At 34.6% G+C, this 18,628-nt stretch overlaps 2 protein-coding genes across 2 annotated transcripts; one reads left to right on the top strand and one right to left on the bottom strand.

Annotated features, from left to right (window-relative positions):
• Positions 1–3,101: 3,101 nt before the first annotated feature.
• On the bottom strand, positions 3,102–10,739 carry LOC145604826 (alternative NAD(P)H-ubiquinone oxidoreductase C1, chloroplastic/mitochondrial-like). Its single transcript, XM_081660794.1, has 12 exons — positions 10,582–10,739; positions 9,228–9,421; positions 8,308–8,403; positions 7,487–7,553; positions 7,192–7,372; positions 6,686–6,779; positions 5,591–5,803; positions 5,008–5,403; positions 4,793–4,869; positions 3,747–3,850; positions 3,473–3,653; positions 3,102–3,366 (listed from the first exon to the last, which is right to left on the bottom strand). Exons 1-11 carry the CDS (start codon positions 10,628–10,630, stop codon positions 3,511–3,513), a joined length of 1,614 nt encoding a protein of 537 aa, XP_081516920.1. The 5' UTR covers positions 10,631–10,739; the 3' UTR covers positions 3,102–3,366; positions 3,473–3,510.
• Positions 10,740–12,885: 2,146 nt separating this feature from the next.
• Positions 12,886–17,507, top strand: LOC145606277 (actin-related protein 3-like). The gene is made up of 5 exons (XM_081662303.1): positions 12,886–12,999; positions 16,074–16,184; positions 16,366–16,491; positions 16,567–16,665; positions 17,134–17,507. Exons 1-5 carry the CDS (start codon positions 12,886–12,888, stop codon positions 17,212–17,214), a joined length of 531 nt encoding a protein of 176 aa, XP_081518429.1. The 3' UTR covers positions 17,215–17,507.
• The last annotated feature ends 1,121 nt before the right edge of the window (positions 17,508–18,628 follow it).

Here is an 18,628-nt window from a genome sequence, read left to right as displayed (position 1 = left end):
TATTGTTGTTATCCATTTTTATTAAAAAAATCAAAAAAATTGATCATACTACGTACATATCAAAGTAATATCTTGACTTCTCATTTAGTAATTGTGCAATCCTAGATAATAGTCAAGAGTAAAAAAAAAAAAAAAAAAGTTCAATATTCCCGTTAAAAAAATTATATTGAGAAAAATAAGTAAGCAAGCAAGTATTTTATACAAAAGAAAAAAAAAAAAAAAAAGTTAGCAAGAGTATTTATATACTCTTGACTGCTAATTTATAATATTATTTATCCACTTCACTTTAACTCTTGTACATCGTTTATAAATAATTAACACCATAATTATGTTGATCTTGTCAGAAACATCTCAATTATTTTTATGATAATATTTACAGATTTTTGCCCTGAATTCATCAAGCCTTGAGGGTCCGAGTTTGAATTCTTGTGTGTCAAATAATAAAGATTTTAATATTTCTTTCTTTTTTTTTTTTTTTTTTTTTTTTTGGTGCAAATGATTGCAGTAAATTGTACAGAGTAAAATTTGTTGGTTGAGATAGAAAGTACGGAGTAATTTGTACAACAATTGATCGATATTTTTTTTTTGGTAATTAGATTAATCTATGGTCTGAGTATTGGTTACAAAATATTCCGCTTGTGATTTTAGGTGACAATTTTAGGCCAAAATCATAGAGCATTTTTTTAACTAACTTGAATATGTTATAGCACTTAAAGGAAGTATGTTCTATAACCACACACGAGCATAAGTTGTAACAAAAAATTATCGAGTAAAAGATTGTATCACAAGGCCAAAAAAAAAAAAAAAGCAAACGTAGACACGTAGTAAATAGTATTCCGTAATACATAAGTGGCTGAAAAAAAAAATATTATAAAAATAAACTTTATTAATGATATATGAAAATTAAACTGTACTGCTAACCAGTACATAAATATGTGATTACCACATTTATTCCATTATAAAAAAGAATGATAAAACTAACGTAACATATTAAGTACTTAAAAAAATTCTTAGGCACTAGGAGTGGGTGCGGCACCAATGGAGCATGCTTGGTTGTAAATACTCTTGATCAAGGGATTTGGGTCGTTTTCGAGTAACGAACAACATTCATCACTCAATGAACCTTGAGGATGATTAATAAGATAATTTCCTACTTCATTCTTGCAATCAATTCCAGCAGGCAATGGAGGCAATGGTGGCAATGGTGGCAAATCAGCTAATGGTGGCAATGCCCTCTTCCATCCAGGGAAGATGGGGCGGTGGAGAGGTGGCATAAAGTGAGGATGTGGGTGAAGGTGTGGATGTGGGTGAGGATGTGGGAGTAGGCGTGGCCCGTGCGGGTGTAAGAACATCTCTGGTTGCACTTCTTGGGCACTAGGAGTGGGTGCGGCACCACTGGAACATGCTTGATTGTAGATGCTCTGGATTAGGGGATTTGGGTCGTTTTCGAGTAATGAACAACATTCATCACTCAATGAACCTTGAGGATGATTAATAAGATAATTTCCTACTTCATTCTTGCAATCAATTCCAGCAGGCAATGGTGGCAAATCCGCCAACGGTGGCAATGCCCTCTTCCATCCAGGGAACAAGGGGAGATGGTGAGGTGGCTTAAGGTAAGGGTGAGGGTGTGGGTGTGGGTGTGGATGTGGGAGTAGGTGCGGCCCGTGCGGGTGTAATAACATCTCTGGTTGCACTTCTTGGGCACTAGGAGCAGGTGCAGCACCAGCGGAGCATGCTTGGTTGTAAATACTCTTGATTATGGGATTTGGGTCGTTTTCGAGTAACGAACAACATTCATCACTCAATGAACCTTGAGGATGATTAATAAGATAATTTCCTACTTCTTTCTTGCAATCAATGCCAGCAGGCAATGGAGGCAATGGTGGTAAATCAGCCAATGGTGGCAATGACCTTTTCCACCCAGGGAACAAGGGGCGATGGTGAGGTGGCTTAAGGTGAGGGTGAGGGTGTGGGTGAGGATGTGGGAGTAGGCGCGGCCCGTGCGGGTGTAAGAACACCTCTGGTTGCACTTCTTGGGCAAAGGTTCCTCCTACGAAAAGAGCTAGTAAAGCGATGAATATAATTGTCTTCATTGTTTTTGCAGGGTATTTGTTTTGTTTACTCAATATAATATAAAACAAAAGAGTTTGATGGTTGATTTGGGTATTTTGGAGCCTGAGGTAAAGGGGTATTTATAGATTTTTAAGAAGTGTTTGTATAAAATTGGGACTCTTGCTATTGATACTTTGATATTATTATGCTACAATTTAAGATAAATTTTAAAGTTTGGTAATTGCTCTTTGATTCAATATCTTACTCTGATATTACATGTGTTTAAAAACATATAAGCAAGATTTAATATTGAAAACGTATGATAGTTAAATCAAATACAAAACCAGAATTTTTATCCCTAAAAGTTTAAGATTTAGCTTGAAAGATTTATTTTTAAAGAACTAAAGACAATTGATACTATTATGCTATAATTTAAGATAAATTTTAAAGTTTGGTAATTGGTATTTGATTCAATATCTAACTCTGATATTACATGTGTTTACAAAATAATAAGCCAGATTTCAATATGAAAAAGGTATGATAGTTCGATTTTAGTAAAAAACGAGAATTTTTATCCCTTAAAAGACACAGTATTATTAAAGACATTAGAATACTATTATCTATCAAAATATAAAATTAAGAACCTTCTAGTAACATTGTGAATTCTGATTAATTGATTATAATCAAACGTTCCTTCAGCAGAACATTAATCTTTTGGAATATCATTGTATTGAAATCTGTATAACTCCTTACTGCTACTGCCCGAGTACCAACTATACTTAATTTTTTGAAGGATGCTAAAAAAAATTAACCAAAGTTTTGGAATGGGTTTTGCAGTCAAAAAATATATACAGTACTACAGAGTCTTATATATTCTCCAATCAATTGGGATTAAAAAATTCTATTTGGAAAATGATCATATTGAACAAATCATGTCATTATCATAAATTGAAGCAATATTTAGTCCTTTATAAAATTTATGTAAATCTAACGCGAGTGACAGTTACAATAATGTATGTAATGAGACTACGAGGCAACTCTACAACTTTTAATGTCGAGGGTATTGTGTTTATTTAAATCCTCAAGGTAAATTCATTTTTTCTGAATTGATGATGGCATTCATACAGCATATACGGGTAATTTGCAATAAATATTAAGGATACAATCTTAGTTTAAACAAAAGCAACACTCAACTCTGTTTCCAACTTACCTTTATTCTCTCATTCTGGACTCGAGATTCACAAAAGACGGATTGTGGAAATAGACTGGAGAGCAGAGATGCTTGTAAGCTTGTACGAGTAATGTAGTGCCCTACAAAGGACATTATTGTTGTTAAAAAAATGAAACATAGTAAGTTGCAGCAAGTGCAATACATAGTTTACTCTTGTACATGTTAAAATCTGACTAGTTATCTCACCTGTGGAAAACTTTTAATAGTACAAGACTTGCAGAATACTATGATGAGCCTGAAAGGACTTTGGTTAAGGTAGTTTGCAGAGTTGCCACGGAATCAATAGCCTCCTTCGTGAACCAGCTTAATCCAACTTTAATCTTGTGCTGATCAGTTGGTAACCTGATGAGGTACGCCAGTTTTCTCGCTGCAGCAAGATAACAAAAGAATCATGCTTTGACGGTTTGACCAAATAGAAGAGGATAGGTATTTTGAAAGGGCCGAAGAAGTAGAGTTTTACCTGCATGGCCAACAGGTCCTTCCAAGGTTAGTCCATCAATGAAACTTGGAGTAACAGCAGCATCATATCTCCCTAGAGTCATCATCTCTCCCAAGTTCTGAAACCTGCAACACCGAAGAGTACAAATCAACATGATTCACATCATCAATATTGTTCGTACTATGCACAACACACTAGAAAAGCATTTAGAGTTAGTTTGGGGGGAGGGGAACAAATCGATAGACCTGGAGGAAAAAAATCTTCCCACTAATGGGTCTATGGCCAGAGAAAAAATGCCTTTAAGTGATCCTGTTATGCACAGCTGTGGCCTGGTGAGCATTATAATGAACCAGAAGGTTGGGATTTCGACTACAATCGGTCCTAAATTTAAGTTGCCAAAATATATTTAAATATCAGAAGATTAAGCTAGATCTTCAGCCATCATAGCAGAAAATTCCTGGGAGTACTGAACAGAAATTACAAGAAGCTTAAAATGAGTACATTAAGTCTAATTAAATTGTGAAGGATGACATGCAAGTGGCAGCTCAGCCTCATGATTGAAGGCATATAATTTAAACCTCCTATGAAATGTACATAACGGATATGTAACTCCTTACTCAGGCTCTTTGTTTCACCTCAAATAGGTAGTATCAGAGTTTTAATAGCAAGAGAACTAAATTATAGAGGTGACAAGTACTTCATCTCTTTTCAGCTGCACCATTCAATTTGGCAACTAACAGTTACAGTTAGTTATTTTAAAGGAGACGACTCCCTCTGTTCCTAAATACCTTAATCTATTTATTGATTTATTCACTTTTAATCAACCAAACCCCAACATCTTCCTTTTTTATTCACATTTAATTAATCAACCCCACTAACTTACTACTCTATTCACCTTCCTAAAAACTTGTGCAAAAGGCAAATGGGAATTAGATTTGGGGACCAAGGAAGTAACATATTTTGGCAGGAAATGTTCTTTGAATAAGCTGAGGCCTGGTCCCAATGGCCAATCCAAATTACTCAATCATACAAGCATACAATAAACAAAATAGAATCGAAGAATTGACCTGAAAGGTAGAAGAGGACGATCATTGATTGCAGCCCATATATTCCAGCCTGTAAAATCTGCTTGCTGGAAAGCTACCTGAAAGATATGACATCAAGGAAAATGCCACTATTAAAGATGGAAGAAAGATTATTGTGGCCAAAACAGATACTGATGCAGCAAAAGTTTATAAGAAATAAATAAATAAATAAATAAAAAATTCGCAGGCTATTACACCTGTGCAGTAGGAGGAAGAGGCTTTCCACTGGAGTCTCTCAAAGCAGAGGAGTCACCTAATGCGAATATACGTGGATTACCCTTTACCCGAAGAGTTTCATCAGTTTCTGCTTGTCCTATGCGATTAAGAGGAAGCATGTGGGGCTTATCAGAGGGCTCCAACTGAGGAAGGCGAGGCTTATTGCCAACAGTCCACAGAACTAAATCTGCTTCCAGGTTTTGCCCTTGCAGGCCCCTTTCAGCAGGTTGAATTTCCACAACAAGTTCTTTAGAATCTTGCTGCATGCCATTATTTCCCTCGTCAGTCAACTGGTTCAGTACCTCAACATCAGCAGCTCTTTTTACAGCATTAACAAAATACCCTAAAAAGAGCTGAACATTTCTGTCCGAGAGCACCTATAGATGTCACAAAATAAATCACGATTTGCATAATAGAAAGTATTCTATCAAACATAGAAAGGCCGACAAAATAATATAAAATAGCATCTGAACACCTCACTTAAACACAAGCAATAAAAGGGGAGGGGAGGAGGAATAGATTGTATAGCAATAAAGCATATGAAGTTTATGATAGACAGATTACTTTTAAGGCAGCTTCCCTGTTACCAGGTGGGGCAGATGGACAGATTGTGTTATTTACATTAATTGCTTGCACAATTCCTTTATCCTTCAGTCTTTCGGATACTGTTGCAGCTAATTCCACTCCAGAGTAACCACACCCAACAACTACCACCCGGATTGGGGATCCCTCACCAAAATACTTTCGCTCCAAAGCTTTCAATTTATCGTTAACTTTCTGTAAAAATGAATGATGGTCAACATCAAATATCATCAGGTCAGATAGTAAATATATCTTAAAAGACCAAATGGTAAACAGATATACATGCCAAATAATATACAAGGGTACAAAGAATAGCTAAGTTGTTTATCCTACAGTTTTATACTATCTCGGGCGGTTGGGCCATGAATTGACTGCCTCAACTCTTTGGCTGAGAAGTACAAACTTTGTTTTCATCCTCACACCAAACACCAACCCAATGATAACACGATCGAATCTCACGTTCTCTATTGCATTCTCTCCAGCAAGTATGTACTTTAAATCTAAGTTGATAATTTAAGTTGTGAAAACTTGCTCTATGTAAGCTCTATGACAAATAGAATAGGAGGGAAAAGCAACTCCATAGTCCATAAAGGGAAAAAAAATCTCACCTCTTTAAGAATTTCTGCTACATAACACAGTTCCCTTACAATTTACAAACAGAGAGGTAAAGTTGCTATACGTATACTTCATTTTAGATTGCAGGCATCCATTAATTATTTTTATACTTCAGGGTTTAAGGCTTTACTCTACATGTATTACCACCATCATCACGCTGCTCTAGATTCCATCATTCCAATGATAGGTAGTTTCTTGTTCAATTACAGTATCTGATGTAACAAGAGAATCCACAGAGCAATTTATAATTATTTTTCTCTCCATTGTAAATTTCAACTAGAATTAAAGTGTCAATAGTAACTGGAATTTTGTGTTTTGCTTTCCTTACAGTCAACCCAATCCTCTGTAAGTAGTCATATACTGAAAGAGTCAAATATATATGGGTAATGCCCCACGCCAGCATCAAGGTAAGTACAAACACATAACAAATAAAGCAATCAATTTAATACCTCAAATACTTACACATGCATCCTCAAAAGTGGAAAATGGCAGAGCATATTCTACAGCCCCTGGTACCATGTCGAGCTTTGGTTCAGCCCCCAAAGCAAGAACCAACCTGGCTGTCCAAGCAAACAAACAAGTAATCAGCCTGAGCAATAGCAACTAGATTTAAGCAACCACATGCAATCACAGCTTAACATCATTATGCCCCATCTTACAAGAAATATTGCCAAGAAAAATAGCAACTCCTTGATGTAAGACACATATGGAAAGACAATAATTGGTAACAAATTAACAATTGATTTCGAAAGTGAAACATAATATCATGAAACATAATACTTTAAGTTATAACTTATAAGAGATCCAGGGCAAATCCACATAGCTCAATAGCATAGAGAAAACCCCATAGATGTACCATACATAAAATAAGTCTCTTACTGCAGTACTAGATACCAAAAGCAAGCATGCAAGATACAAATGCAGAACACACTGAAGACTGAAGAGATTACCAAAGACAAAACTAATACCAGTCATATTCTATACAAAGATCACTTTCAAGTTGCACACTTCCAGCACAAGGGTTCCTTTGACCACCGCTTGTGGGCATATCATTGGTATGGAGGAGTTTCACTCTGTCCTGTATAAATTGAACCTCAGTATTTGCCAGTAATTCTGAAAATCGAGGAGCTATTTCCCATTCATCCACTTCTGCAATTAAATCCCTTTAAAGGTTTACAATATAAACTAACAAGGAGTTGATAGTGTAAGGATGAATATTTAGGAAAACGTTCACAAGATAAGTTCTCGAGAAGTAAAACATACCTCCAGATAAAAGTTCATAAAGCATTGGCTTGAAAACAAAACGATCAGACTGATCAATGAGAGTTACCTGGTCCCACATGAAAGAATCGAACAGTATTAGAGTAGCATATGTGATATTAGAGATAAATAAGAATTGCTCAATTCACAGCTCAGGTCATCATAATTTAGTGATGACCACCTTCAACATTTCACTTACAAATCATAGCAAATTTAACAATCAAATTTCCCACCCTTTTCTATCAATAAATTGCAAATTAAAAGGACTGGACTCAGTGGCTTCAGATCTGCTCATTACTGTCTAAGGCAAACAAAAAAATACAAATTACACCCCTATGGTAATGGATATTGAAAAATATAGCACCTTACTTAACAGAAAAATATACTCCCCGGATACCAAATCAAGCTAAGGTCTTTTAAGGTGGGTTACATCTAGTTTCAGTAATCACAACCTTTTCTCTAAAGTGAGGGTCCACAGTCTCCACACCCATCTACCCACCCACCTTTTCCCCTCTACTTTGTCACACTACCTAATCTTTGTGCAAAAGTGGTAGCTTAAATACATGACAAAGGGAATATATTTTCGGTTAACATTGTGATATGACTGATATCCGACTTCACACCAATGGTGATGACAAATATTTCACATAGTCAGTTCGAAACATATCCCAATCATAGGAAACATGACAAATTAATGGAACAAAAAAAGTCTGTTAAAAAATAGTTGTGTGCAGGCTGCAGCAATTTAACATAACATCCTACAATAAGCAGCCAGAATAAATAAATAAATAAATAAATGCAAGATGAAACCAAAGATAGCTTACTTGAGGTTTCTTGCCATCAGGCCAAATAAGAGACTCCAGTCTTAAAGCTGTATATAAGCCCCCAAATCCACCGCCTACTATGCATACCCTAGGCCTCTGTTCAAACCAAAGAAAAAAGGGAAAAGGGGATCACACATGGGTTCTACTAAAATTTGAAATGCTATATACAGAAAGAAATGAATCCTAAGGTGCACTCACACAACACACAAACTAGACATACCAGATACGAAAAACAACACAAGCAGCTAGCACTTGCTAGATACATCAATAGATAAATTAATGACAAAAGAGATTAAGAATGAATAAAACATCTAAAAAAACTGAAACAGATGATCTACAAAGCATATGGACTACGCGAAGCATAGGGAAGTGCTCCAGGTTAACGCATGTTTTCATAAACATAAACAACAGGTGGATCTTATTTATTAATCCAGTTACAATGCTAAGAATGATAAAAGATCTATCTTCTAACACTGCCAATAGAGTAACATTTTCGAGAAGTAAATGCCTGTCAATTAATACGGAGAAGTGAGAACTACTACTTAAGCAATGCCGCAATGGTTTGGTAAACCATTATGCATCAAACATGATATCATTATTTTCAAGGACGACCAACCAAGCAGGGTCCCCACCCATACACTCTGTGAAAGGTAATGGTAATGAAACCAATTATTGGCCCTTCATGCAACAGAATGAAAGGCTCAATCATGATTATTAAAGCAACAAATAACAATATTACATAATGTCAGGCCACTCAGGCAAACTTCAGTTGTAGTGACCGCTAACTGTTTCAATCTACCAAATCCCCATATCCAAATCACTGAAAGCAATATCAACATGGACGACAATAAGTCAGGCACAATAAGATGTGACTCTTGGATAAAATGGATGTTCATTGCATGGATTAAATAAATTGAAACCTTTTTGTCTGGCCATATATAATGCTTTATATCCTGCTCCTTTTCAGATACTTCAGCAACACCCCCATTAATCCCTGTATTAGCTGAAGCAACGATAGAGAATCCTTTCCTTTGAAACTTCCCATATAGTGAAGATTTGATTGCATATCGCCCCGTAAATATGGGAAATACTTTATTTAGTCTCTTTACAGTTCCTGTAATAGTAAAAAAACAAAATTTAACAGAAAGAAAAATAAATGAAATGGACAAAATATTCTCCACAGAATAGGAATATAAGGTAAACATGCATAATTGTGCACTAAGGTCAAACCTCCAAGGTCCTTTTGAGATCTCTCAAAACCAAAACTTTGACAGCATGGGATCAACCAATTAACAAAACAATCTAACTTCAGCCCGTTCTAAAGAGCAGCACAACATTGGTACTGAACTTTTTATCCCAGGTTTTCTCCCCATGATCACACCACCCCTCTGTTAGGCAACGTATAGAAAAGCCACGAGTGCAAGTACTAGAGAGTACAAATAAACAAAACCCCGAAGGACATCATATCCATGAAGAAGGAAATGTGTTGATAGCAAGTGTGAACAATAAACAACTAATCTTCATCCTAATCAAATCAAACAGGTATCCTAAAACTTAAATCTTGTAAGATAAGCACTGAAGCTTGTGAATTCATTTCGGCATTAATATCTCAATCTTGCCCACCCCATCTCCTCTCTTTTCACCTCAACTCTTATTGCATTGTGAATTCAATTCTCTTTCTAACACCAACAATAGCCTATATCCAGCAACAACTTCAACATTACATACTTCCTTCACACCCTTCAGCAATAACCAAGGCATCAATGCTGCATATCATATAGATTAATGCAATCCGATCAAAATCAGCGAAACTTGCCCCCCATTAATTAAACATAAACCATCACTCCAAATTGCCCACATAAATGACAATTTGATTCATTAAGATGACAACATTGCTTGTAACACCACAAATTCAAATTTCAAAATCCCGCAAAAGAAACACTCAATAATTCTTCTACAACAACATTTAATTTGTAATTTCCACATTCACCCATCTTCCAATAATACTTCAATTGTCAACAATATAGTGAAAACTACAAATAAATCGCAAAATATGCTAAAAGGGTGTCCAAGAAGACCGTTCAAAACTCCCAATTAAATCAAAATACATAAACCCCACTTATAAAAGAATCCTAAAAAACAGGTATCAAATTGAAACAAGTAGACAATACATTCTTAATTCTGGGGTTTAAGGCCTAATAATTAGCAAAATTAAAGTAAAATGGAGTACTGAAAATGGGGAAAGAGGAAGAAATATGGATGAGGGAAACTTACTGTTAAAATGGGGAAGCGTTGATGTAGATGACAAAGCAAGCTGCGACATTGAGGAGGATTATCAATATCTCTTACTCGATTGTTTGCTTATCTATTCCAAAGAGAGAGAGAGATTGAAAGATGGTTACTTGAATAGAGTGAGATTTGGGTGTTTCCTGGCTCACTGGCTTCCACGTTAACGGGCTACTTGCACTAATATCATGTGTTAATTCACTTAATTGCACTTTTGGGGTCTAAAGCTCTACGGAGGAGTGGCGTACCGACTCCGTTCACTTCACCATATTTTTGCTGAACTGAAATTATTTTTATGGAAATAAAATTATATTTGCTGAACTTAAATTTATTTTTACTAAACTTAAATTAATTTTATTGAACTGAAATTGTTTTTGCTGAACTGAAATTATTTTTACTGACTTACTATTATAATTCTTCTTTAAGAAAACCGAATTTTACTGAATTGAATTTATTTTTACTAAATTGAAATTATTTTTACTTAATATTTTTTTTAAGGTGAAGTGAATAGGACTTAGTCCCTTTCTTTTGTTCATTTTGGTTAGGTAAGTGACATTTTTCCTATAGAAATATTTCGTATGTAATTAAACATTTTTAGGGATATCAATATCCATGTATTATTTATAAGAGTTTTGTTAAACTTTTTTATAGGTAGGGATAGGGAATATAAACATGAATTACACCGATCGACCAAGATTTTGACATAAATTCTAAACTTAATACGAAGTTTATTAATTAGCTATCTAATGCCCTAGAGATGCTTGTTAGGAAGATTCTATTTTTTACTCCATAATACATAATAAGCTATATCAATAGTAAAAAAATGTGCACAATTAAATCAAGAATGACAAAAGAAAATAAAGAAAAATACTTATCGCTCTAGTTTAATTTTTATAGCTTTATTCTCATTATTTTGACTGAAATTAATCTAATTATGTACATACCATGCTAAGCTAAAATAATATTAAATGAAAGTCTTAAGAATAGAGCATGCTAGCAATGTGCTATCTATGTCAATAGGTTTGTTTGTTTATCTAAAGTAAAGAGAATGATCTAATCAAACCTCAATTCTTACGATTTTTTTTCCCAATATTAATGATACGGAGTATTATCTAAATATCCGATGAAAATTACACAATCAGATTTAAACTTCGGGCGAGATTTTGTTACATTGGGTCGTTTGTGAGGGCAAATCTATAATCTATAACCATTATAAAACATGCAAAAGAATTTACTGTAGCTGATGAATAGTACTTTGTGGTGCTATTACAGCCTTGCCCCTAAAATTAATGCATTGCCAATTTTGCCCTTTTACTTGCCCCTTACTCTCTCACCGACTTCTACACCTTCTTCCCCACAGACTTCCTTCTCTTTCCTCCTCATCTCAAAAAAAAAAAAAAAGCTCAGAATTCTTAATGGAAAATAAGGAAAGAGAAACCTAGAGAGAGAAACAGGGAGAGAAACCTACAGAGAGAAACTTCAGCAACTCAAGACCAACGATCATCCCTTTCGACGATGGTGCTTCGATTCTTCTCAGACGGTTTTCCGATCGTCACATTCATCAGGTTCGATCATGTTTCTCTTTCTCGATTTTGTTTCAGATTTTTGGCCTTTACTTGTTCGATTGCCGTGGATTTTTTTCATAAATGTTCCTGTTGTTTTCAAATTTTTGGGGTTGAATCTTTGTGGGTGTATTTGTGCGAAATCTTTTCGTTTTTAATGGGGTTTATTTGATGGATTTGTTTTCGATTTTTTGGGTTTATGTGTTCGATGTTTTTCGGATTTTTAAGGGTTTATTTGTTCTATTTATTTTCGTTTTTTGGTTTGAATTTCGATTGTGTGGTGGTTTTATTTAGGTTGAATTTGAGTGATTTATCGTTTTTTTGGGTTGATTTTTTATATTGTTAGTAGCATTATTGTCTGATTTGTAGCAGAATTGTTGATCTGGTGTAAAAAAAATATGTTTGATTACCAATTTCAATTTCTTCAAATTTTAATTTATGTTGGATTATTAATCTGGGTCAGAAACTAAATTTTTTTTTCGATGTTTTAAAAGACACTTAGCAAAATAGCAAGCAATAGACTGCAAAAGGAACTCGCTGAGTGGCAGCTCAATCCTCCTACTGGTTTCAAGCACACAGTCACTGATAATCTTCAAAGGTAATACTTTTTTTCAATTTTTTTTCCTAGGGTTTTGATGATCCAATGATCAATATTTAAATTCTGGGTATTATTCCTTTTATGATTTTGGGGTTTGGGTATTCATTTATTTTCCCTAAATTTGATTGGATTATGAAAAAAAGGTGGATAATTGAGGTGAATGGAGCACCAGGAACACTGTATGCAAATGAGATATACCAACTTCAAGTTGATTTTCCTGAGCATTACCCCATGGAAGCTCCTCAGGTCTCTTCCTATTCTTTTCAATTTCTTGATTTTCATAATAATTTTGCTTTTCTTCAATTATATGTAAAATTCTTTAATTTTTTTTGTTGTTTTTATTGTTGTTGGGATAGGTGATCTTTTTATCCCCGGCGCCAATTCATCCTCATATATACAGTAGTGGCCATATATGCTTAGGTAAACTCTTCATTTTCACTTGTATCAAGATTCTTACATTTGTAATTCCTTCATACTCTTGTACTTGGTTGTACTACTCATGATTTTTTATGCTTAGGTTAGCTCTTCATTTTCACTTGTATCAAGATTGTTACATTTTATAATTCCTTCATACCATTGTACTTGTTTGTACTACTCATGGTAGTGAATCTCTCATTATATTGTTTTTGGAACAATCTGGCTACTTCGGGTTTTATCAATGGCTTTATTTTATCTCAAGTTTGGCTGCTGTTGGTATCAAGTTGAGCAGACTTATCCTTTTTTCTTATGAAAGTGTTGATTATTATTAGTGTTGTAGACCATTTCATCAATTGCTGTTTTATGTCGAGACACTATTTAGTTTATTAGGTCTCACTGTGTTAATATTTGCCTCTACCAAGTTCATACTTGGTGCTGGTGGTTCTTTCCATACCGAGATTTATATTTGATGTTTAATGCTGCAAATATACTCGGTAATCACCTGGATTAGTCTTAACGTATAGGCATAGTGGATCGTTTAGTCCATTCTCGTGTATTGATTTATTTTTCTTTAGAGAGCAACTAAGTAGGAGCTGAGTGGCATATGTTTTCTTTTAAACTATTTCATGAATGCATTTTTAGAACATACCTTCCTATAACATTTTGATATTTAATTAAATGTCTCGATAATTATTATGGAGGATAGGAAGCTGATAAGGACAAGATGTAAGTTTAGTAAACTAAGTTTGGAGAGTGGACTATAATTGGAAGAAAATAGAGCATGTTGCTTTTAGACAAATTCACATGTGTGATTAGGAAGTGTGGTTTTTTGGGTTCTGTCGAATAATGCTAATAGATTAGTGGGTGAATTAGATTTAATTTAATCACACGCTATTATATTGATATGTTGTATTTTTATGTATATTGCATGATTTTTGTTGTTGTATTGTTTGCATCGAAATTGTATTCACACCGAGTGAATGAAAAAAAAAAAAATTGTTCCCTGAAAATTGTTTAATTGAATTTGATAAGTTCTATCCTGCTCTGGAATTGGAATTGGAACCGGAGCCAGAATCGAAATGCCTGAACATGGTAAATCTTTCTGTAGTTTAGTTGCTTAAATGTTGGTCTTCTGTTATTTTTCTTCATGTAGGGATTGTAAATTCGATTAGTAGATTGGCATTGGTAATTAATTTCACAAATTATTAGTTGATTCAATTAGTCGAGTTTGTTAGATGTTTGCATTAGTTGTCAGTATGGAAATCTTTCAATAAAATTAACCAATAGATGTTAGTTTTTATCTTCTTGGTTGTGTGAAAAAATTAGATGACATGAAGGTTATTGACATGGCTTAGTGTTGTATGTCGTAGTATATTTTGGCAAATGTTGGATCAACATGGCTTTTATATATCGAAGGGGATGATGTACTTTAGTATTTACTAAGTTCCCCTGTTCACCCGAATTGCCACCCCTATGCAACAAGGCATAATTTGTAACCATTTGAGAATGTTTGTGATCAGGTAGCATTGTAAACTCGATAAATAGTTTATTTCCAATTTTGTCTTGCTACTGTTCCATCACCTCTTATTTCCACCGAAGACGAAACCTTGTCTTTTCATTATCCTATGGAAGGCAGTATGTGTTTGGAATTGTTGGATATCAATCTTATTGTAAGCTCATCAAATCACAAATTTATCTTTTGCCTGATTTCAGGTAGCTTAGGTATTTCAAACACAAAAATTTTGAGCTCGAAGCTTAACTATAGGAGCAGCTTATCTTTGACATCCTTCCCACACGCTATTCAAGCTGGAAGTAGGCCAAAGTCATGGAGGCATTCTGGTTTAAAAATGTCACAAACTCCACATAAAGAATTAATTATATGCCGTTCTCAAGCATCATTGACTACTGAAAGTAAGTAATAACAGAATCCTTTTTATCTTTTGTTACGCTTTCTTTACTTTTGCTACTATTGCAGGCTTGCAGCTATTGCTATAGTTGGAACTTATAATTGTATTATTGTTGCATTGCAATGCATGTGTAGTCTGTAACAGCATTTCCCTGGACTTGTTTTCATTTTTCATCTGGTATTGTTTATTTATTCTTGGTCTAACAATTCTGGTATTGTTTTCATTTGCTTAAGTTGAAACAGAGTATACTCTATAGAAATTATAATCGCATTTACTCTCCTTGTTGCTTGACTAATTATGCTAATACTATGAAAGATTTTGACTATTCAACCTTTTCCAAGTGATACTACTATTTATGAACATTGAATCTTTGATTGCCAAACTAAACTAATTAAAGATCATGTTTGCAAAAGGTAGGAAAATATTTTTCCTAGAAAATGTTTTTCTTCAAATAGACTGAATTTAAATAGGACTAGATCTGATTATGCCATATAGCGCTAATTGTGTTGCTTCAAGGTCGTTATCGGCTTATCCTGGAACAGAAAACTTGACTTCTGCAATTTATTAAATCTTATACCCTTTAATTATGCCACCTTTTAGTTGCTTACCTTTATATTTTCTTATTTGACGGGTGATAATCATTTTAGGGAAGAGGGAGTTTGATATAAGGTAGCAATCTGGTTTGATGTAGTAATCTTAAGGCTGATTTAATGTTTAGTGTTATATGAGATGGATCAGTGGCTGTAGTTGAAACCCAATTCCTGTGGACAAATTAAGATTGTCTGGTATCATTGATAAGAAACATTGTAAATTTTTATTTTTTGGATTTGATATATAGCATCAGTCCTGCAAGCAAACAATAAATCCAAGTATGTGTTTTAAGATTAATGGCCTCAGAGATTCTGTTTATTATTGTGTCTAATATGCCTGTATGCCTTTTTACCCTCACGCCTTTTGAAGCTACGATGTGCTTATCATTGGCTGTATGGTTCACAGGTTTTTTTCAACCCAGAGATCTACAACAGTGATTATACCACTCCTTTACCAGCTGTGATTGACAAGTGTGTCCAGTCTGCACCAATTGACACCAGACGAGCACTGTACAAGGTAGAGTGTTATATGCTCTGGTTGAAAGGTCGATATGAAGTATTTAAGATTTTAATTCATTCCTTCAAAGAAAACACTTTTTGGCTATATTTATGTGTCATTCTGCTCCAGGGTATTAGGCTGTACTGTTGTAGCTTGGAATTTTACTTTTGGGCCTAACTAATTATGTGGAATGTGCCAGAATATAGTGTTGTCTGGTGGCTCAACCATGTTCAAGGACTTCCACCGTAGGTTGCAAAGGGATATAAAGAAGATTGTTGATGCTCGAGTTCTTGCATCTGAGGCACGGCTTACCGGAGGAATGAAGGTAAGAAAACCAATAATATATGTCAGTACTTAGCAAATTCAGCATTATGTGCCTGATCTCTCAATTTGTTGGCAGTCACAACCGGTGGAAGTCAACTTAGTGAGCCATCCTATCCAGAGATATGCAGTATGGTTTGGGGGATCCGTACTTACTTCAACTCCTGAGTTTTTTGGAGTATGTTGCCTCCCTTTTAATTTAAAGTTGCTATTCAACTTGGTGTTGCTTTTATCTTAATTATCATGCTACTGCCAGACCCTATTGCTATTTGCCAATGTTATCATGTTACATACAAAAAATTTTGTGTAGCTCTACCACTATTTGTCCTTCATGACTCCATTTCAAGAAATAAATGCTTGTCCTTGGGGCTTGGAGAATAGCTTCCTCTTAAATTAAACTGTACTAGATATTGGTAAGGGTAAAGGCTGCATAGACTTTGACGGTTTGACCTCCCAAATTCCTATCTATGGAAATATCCCAGATTCCTACTGTATATATTTAAAGATCCATACACAAATTGATCTATGTTGCTATTGCTATCCATTAGTGTTTTTGGGTTAATTTCATGCTCTCAAGATGGTCGTCTACTTGTTTTTACTCACCAAAATGTATAACTGTATAAGCAAACTCTATTATTATGTGTAGGCTTGCCATACCAAAGCTGAGTATGAAGAATATGGGGCAAGTATATGTCGCACAAATCCTGTTTTCAAGGGGATGTACTGATGCAAGGAGCACTGCAGCGAAATACTCTCAGTTGCATTGTATCAAATGGCAATTTTGGCTTAGGGATTTCCACTTCCAACATTAGGACTCTGGTTTATGCATACACGTGATTCATCAAGGTGGTTTATGTGTTTTTGGGTAGCTGGAAAGTGGTGTAAATTAGAAATTTACGAAGTATTTAGTAAGAAAGCTTGGATTTCTCCTGTAGTAATTCTTTTGTTAGGAAGCTGTACATTGCAACTCCACATTGCCACCGGATGCTTTTTATAGAAATTTTGCTACCAATTGATTTGTCCATTGGTTATACCTTATACCTATACGTTTTGGTCGCAATGATTGGCTTTTCGATCTTCTACTGTTAGATTTTTTTCCCAATATGGTTCTGATTTTTGGTATGTATAATCTATAATGACAGTAAAATCTAAATAAGAAAGTTTCAGGATCCAAAAAATTGTAACTTTTGAAGTCTCCTATTACAATTGAAGAAAATTCAATTCTCTACCGTTCATCTAATAACCATTTATCACTGAACCTGCTATAAGTATGTTTATTCCTGTTATAATATCACAATATTTTGATTTTTAGTTTTTTACGATTTTTTTTGGAAAGAGTTTTGACTTTAATGCTTAATATTGCACAATTTTGAATTATATTACTACAAAATTAATACAAAATTAATATACTTGATATTGTTGGGACTCCCTCCTTAACTATGTGATTTGGAATGCGTAATTTCATCCTTGTTTTGGAATATTATTAGAACGGAAGAAGAATAAACTAGATACGAAGTATAATTTAAATCCATATCAAATGTATCACATCATACTTGCATAAATTTGCGGTATTTCTGGGACTAAACTACCTTATATAATATACAAGTTTTGCAAATAACTATCTTATAACTTTTTTTTTTGGTGAAATATAACTACCCTTATGGCTGTATATATAAATATATAATTTGTGTTTTTAGCACTACCTTTAAGCAGAAATCATCTAAATTTCCATTAAAATTGTGAAGTTTAGTAATGGGCCTCACTAACTACACCAAGGGAAGCTAAGGGTAGGGTGGGCCATGGCCTCCCCCGTGATTTAGATTATCTATTAATTGTTGCACATATTTATGTTAGTTATATTGATGAGAGTCATTTTCAAGATATCAAGTTCAAAACTCATCCCTTACATTTTTTTTATAGTATTAGACTCCTTACGTATTAGGGTCTGTTCACGTTGACTGAAACTCGGCTGAACTGAACTGAGCTGAACTGAAATGAATATTTTACGAAGTATAAGAGAAGGAAATTAGGAGCTGAAATTTGGCCAATGATTGATTTCCTGCCACATTAAGGTGTGAGGCAAGTACTTTTACGATTTAGCTAATACTGGCAATGGTGAGGGAGGGAGGGAGAGGGCCTTA

The sequence above is a fragment of the Chenopodium album genome, chromosome 22, assembly GCF_948465745.1.
Source record: "Chenopodium album chromosome 22, dcCheAlbu1.1, whole genome shotgun sequence".
NCBI classification, from domain to species: domain Eukaryota; kingdom Viridiplantae; phylum Streptophyta; class Magnoliopsida; order Caryophyllales; family Amaranthaceae; genus Chenopodium; species Chenopodium album.
Note: the sequence above shows the minus strand (reverse complement) of the source record. Positions and strands in the feature narration are given on the sequence as shown.

Coding starts and splice junctions, on each gene's coding strand:
- LOC145604826 (XM_081660794.1), bottom strand. CDS start 10,630: ATGTCGCAGCTTGCTTTGTCATCTACATCAACGCTTCCCCATTTTAAC. Junction 4,870..5,007: donor CTCTTCCTCCTACTGCACAG/GTGTAATAGCCT, acceptor CATATCTTTCAG/GTAGCTTTCCAGCAAGCAGA. Junction 3,654..3,746: donor AGGACCTGTTGGCCATGCAG/GTAAAACTCTAC, acceptor ATCTTGCTGCAG/CGAGAAAACTGGCGTACCTC.
- LOC145606277 (XM_081662303.1), top strand. CDS start 12,886: ATGAAAAAAAGGTGGATAATTGAGGTGAATGGAGCACCAGGAACACTG. Junction 13,000..16,073: donor ACCCCATGGAAGCTCCTCAG/GTCTCTTCCTAT, acceptor TATGGTTCACAG/GTTTTTTTCAACCCAGAGAT. Junction 16,185..16,365: donor CCAGACGAGCACTGTACAAG/GTAGAGTGTTAT, acceptor GGAATGTGCCAG/AATATAGTGTTGTCTGGTGG.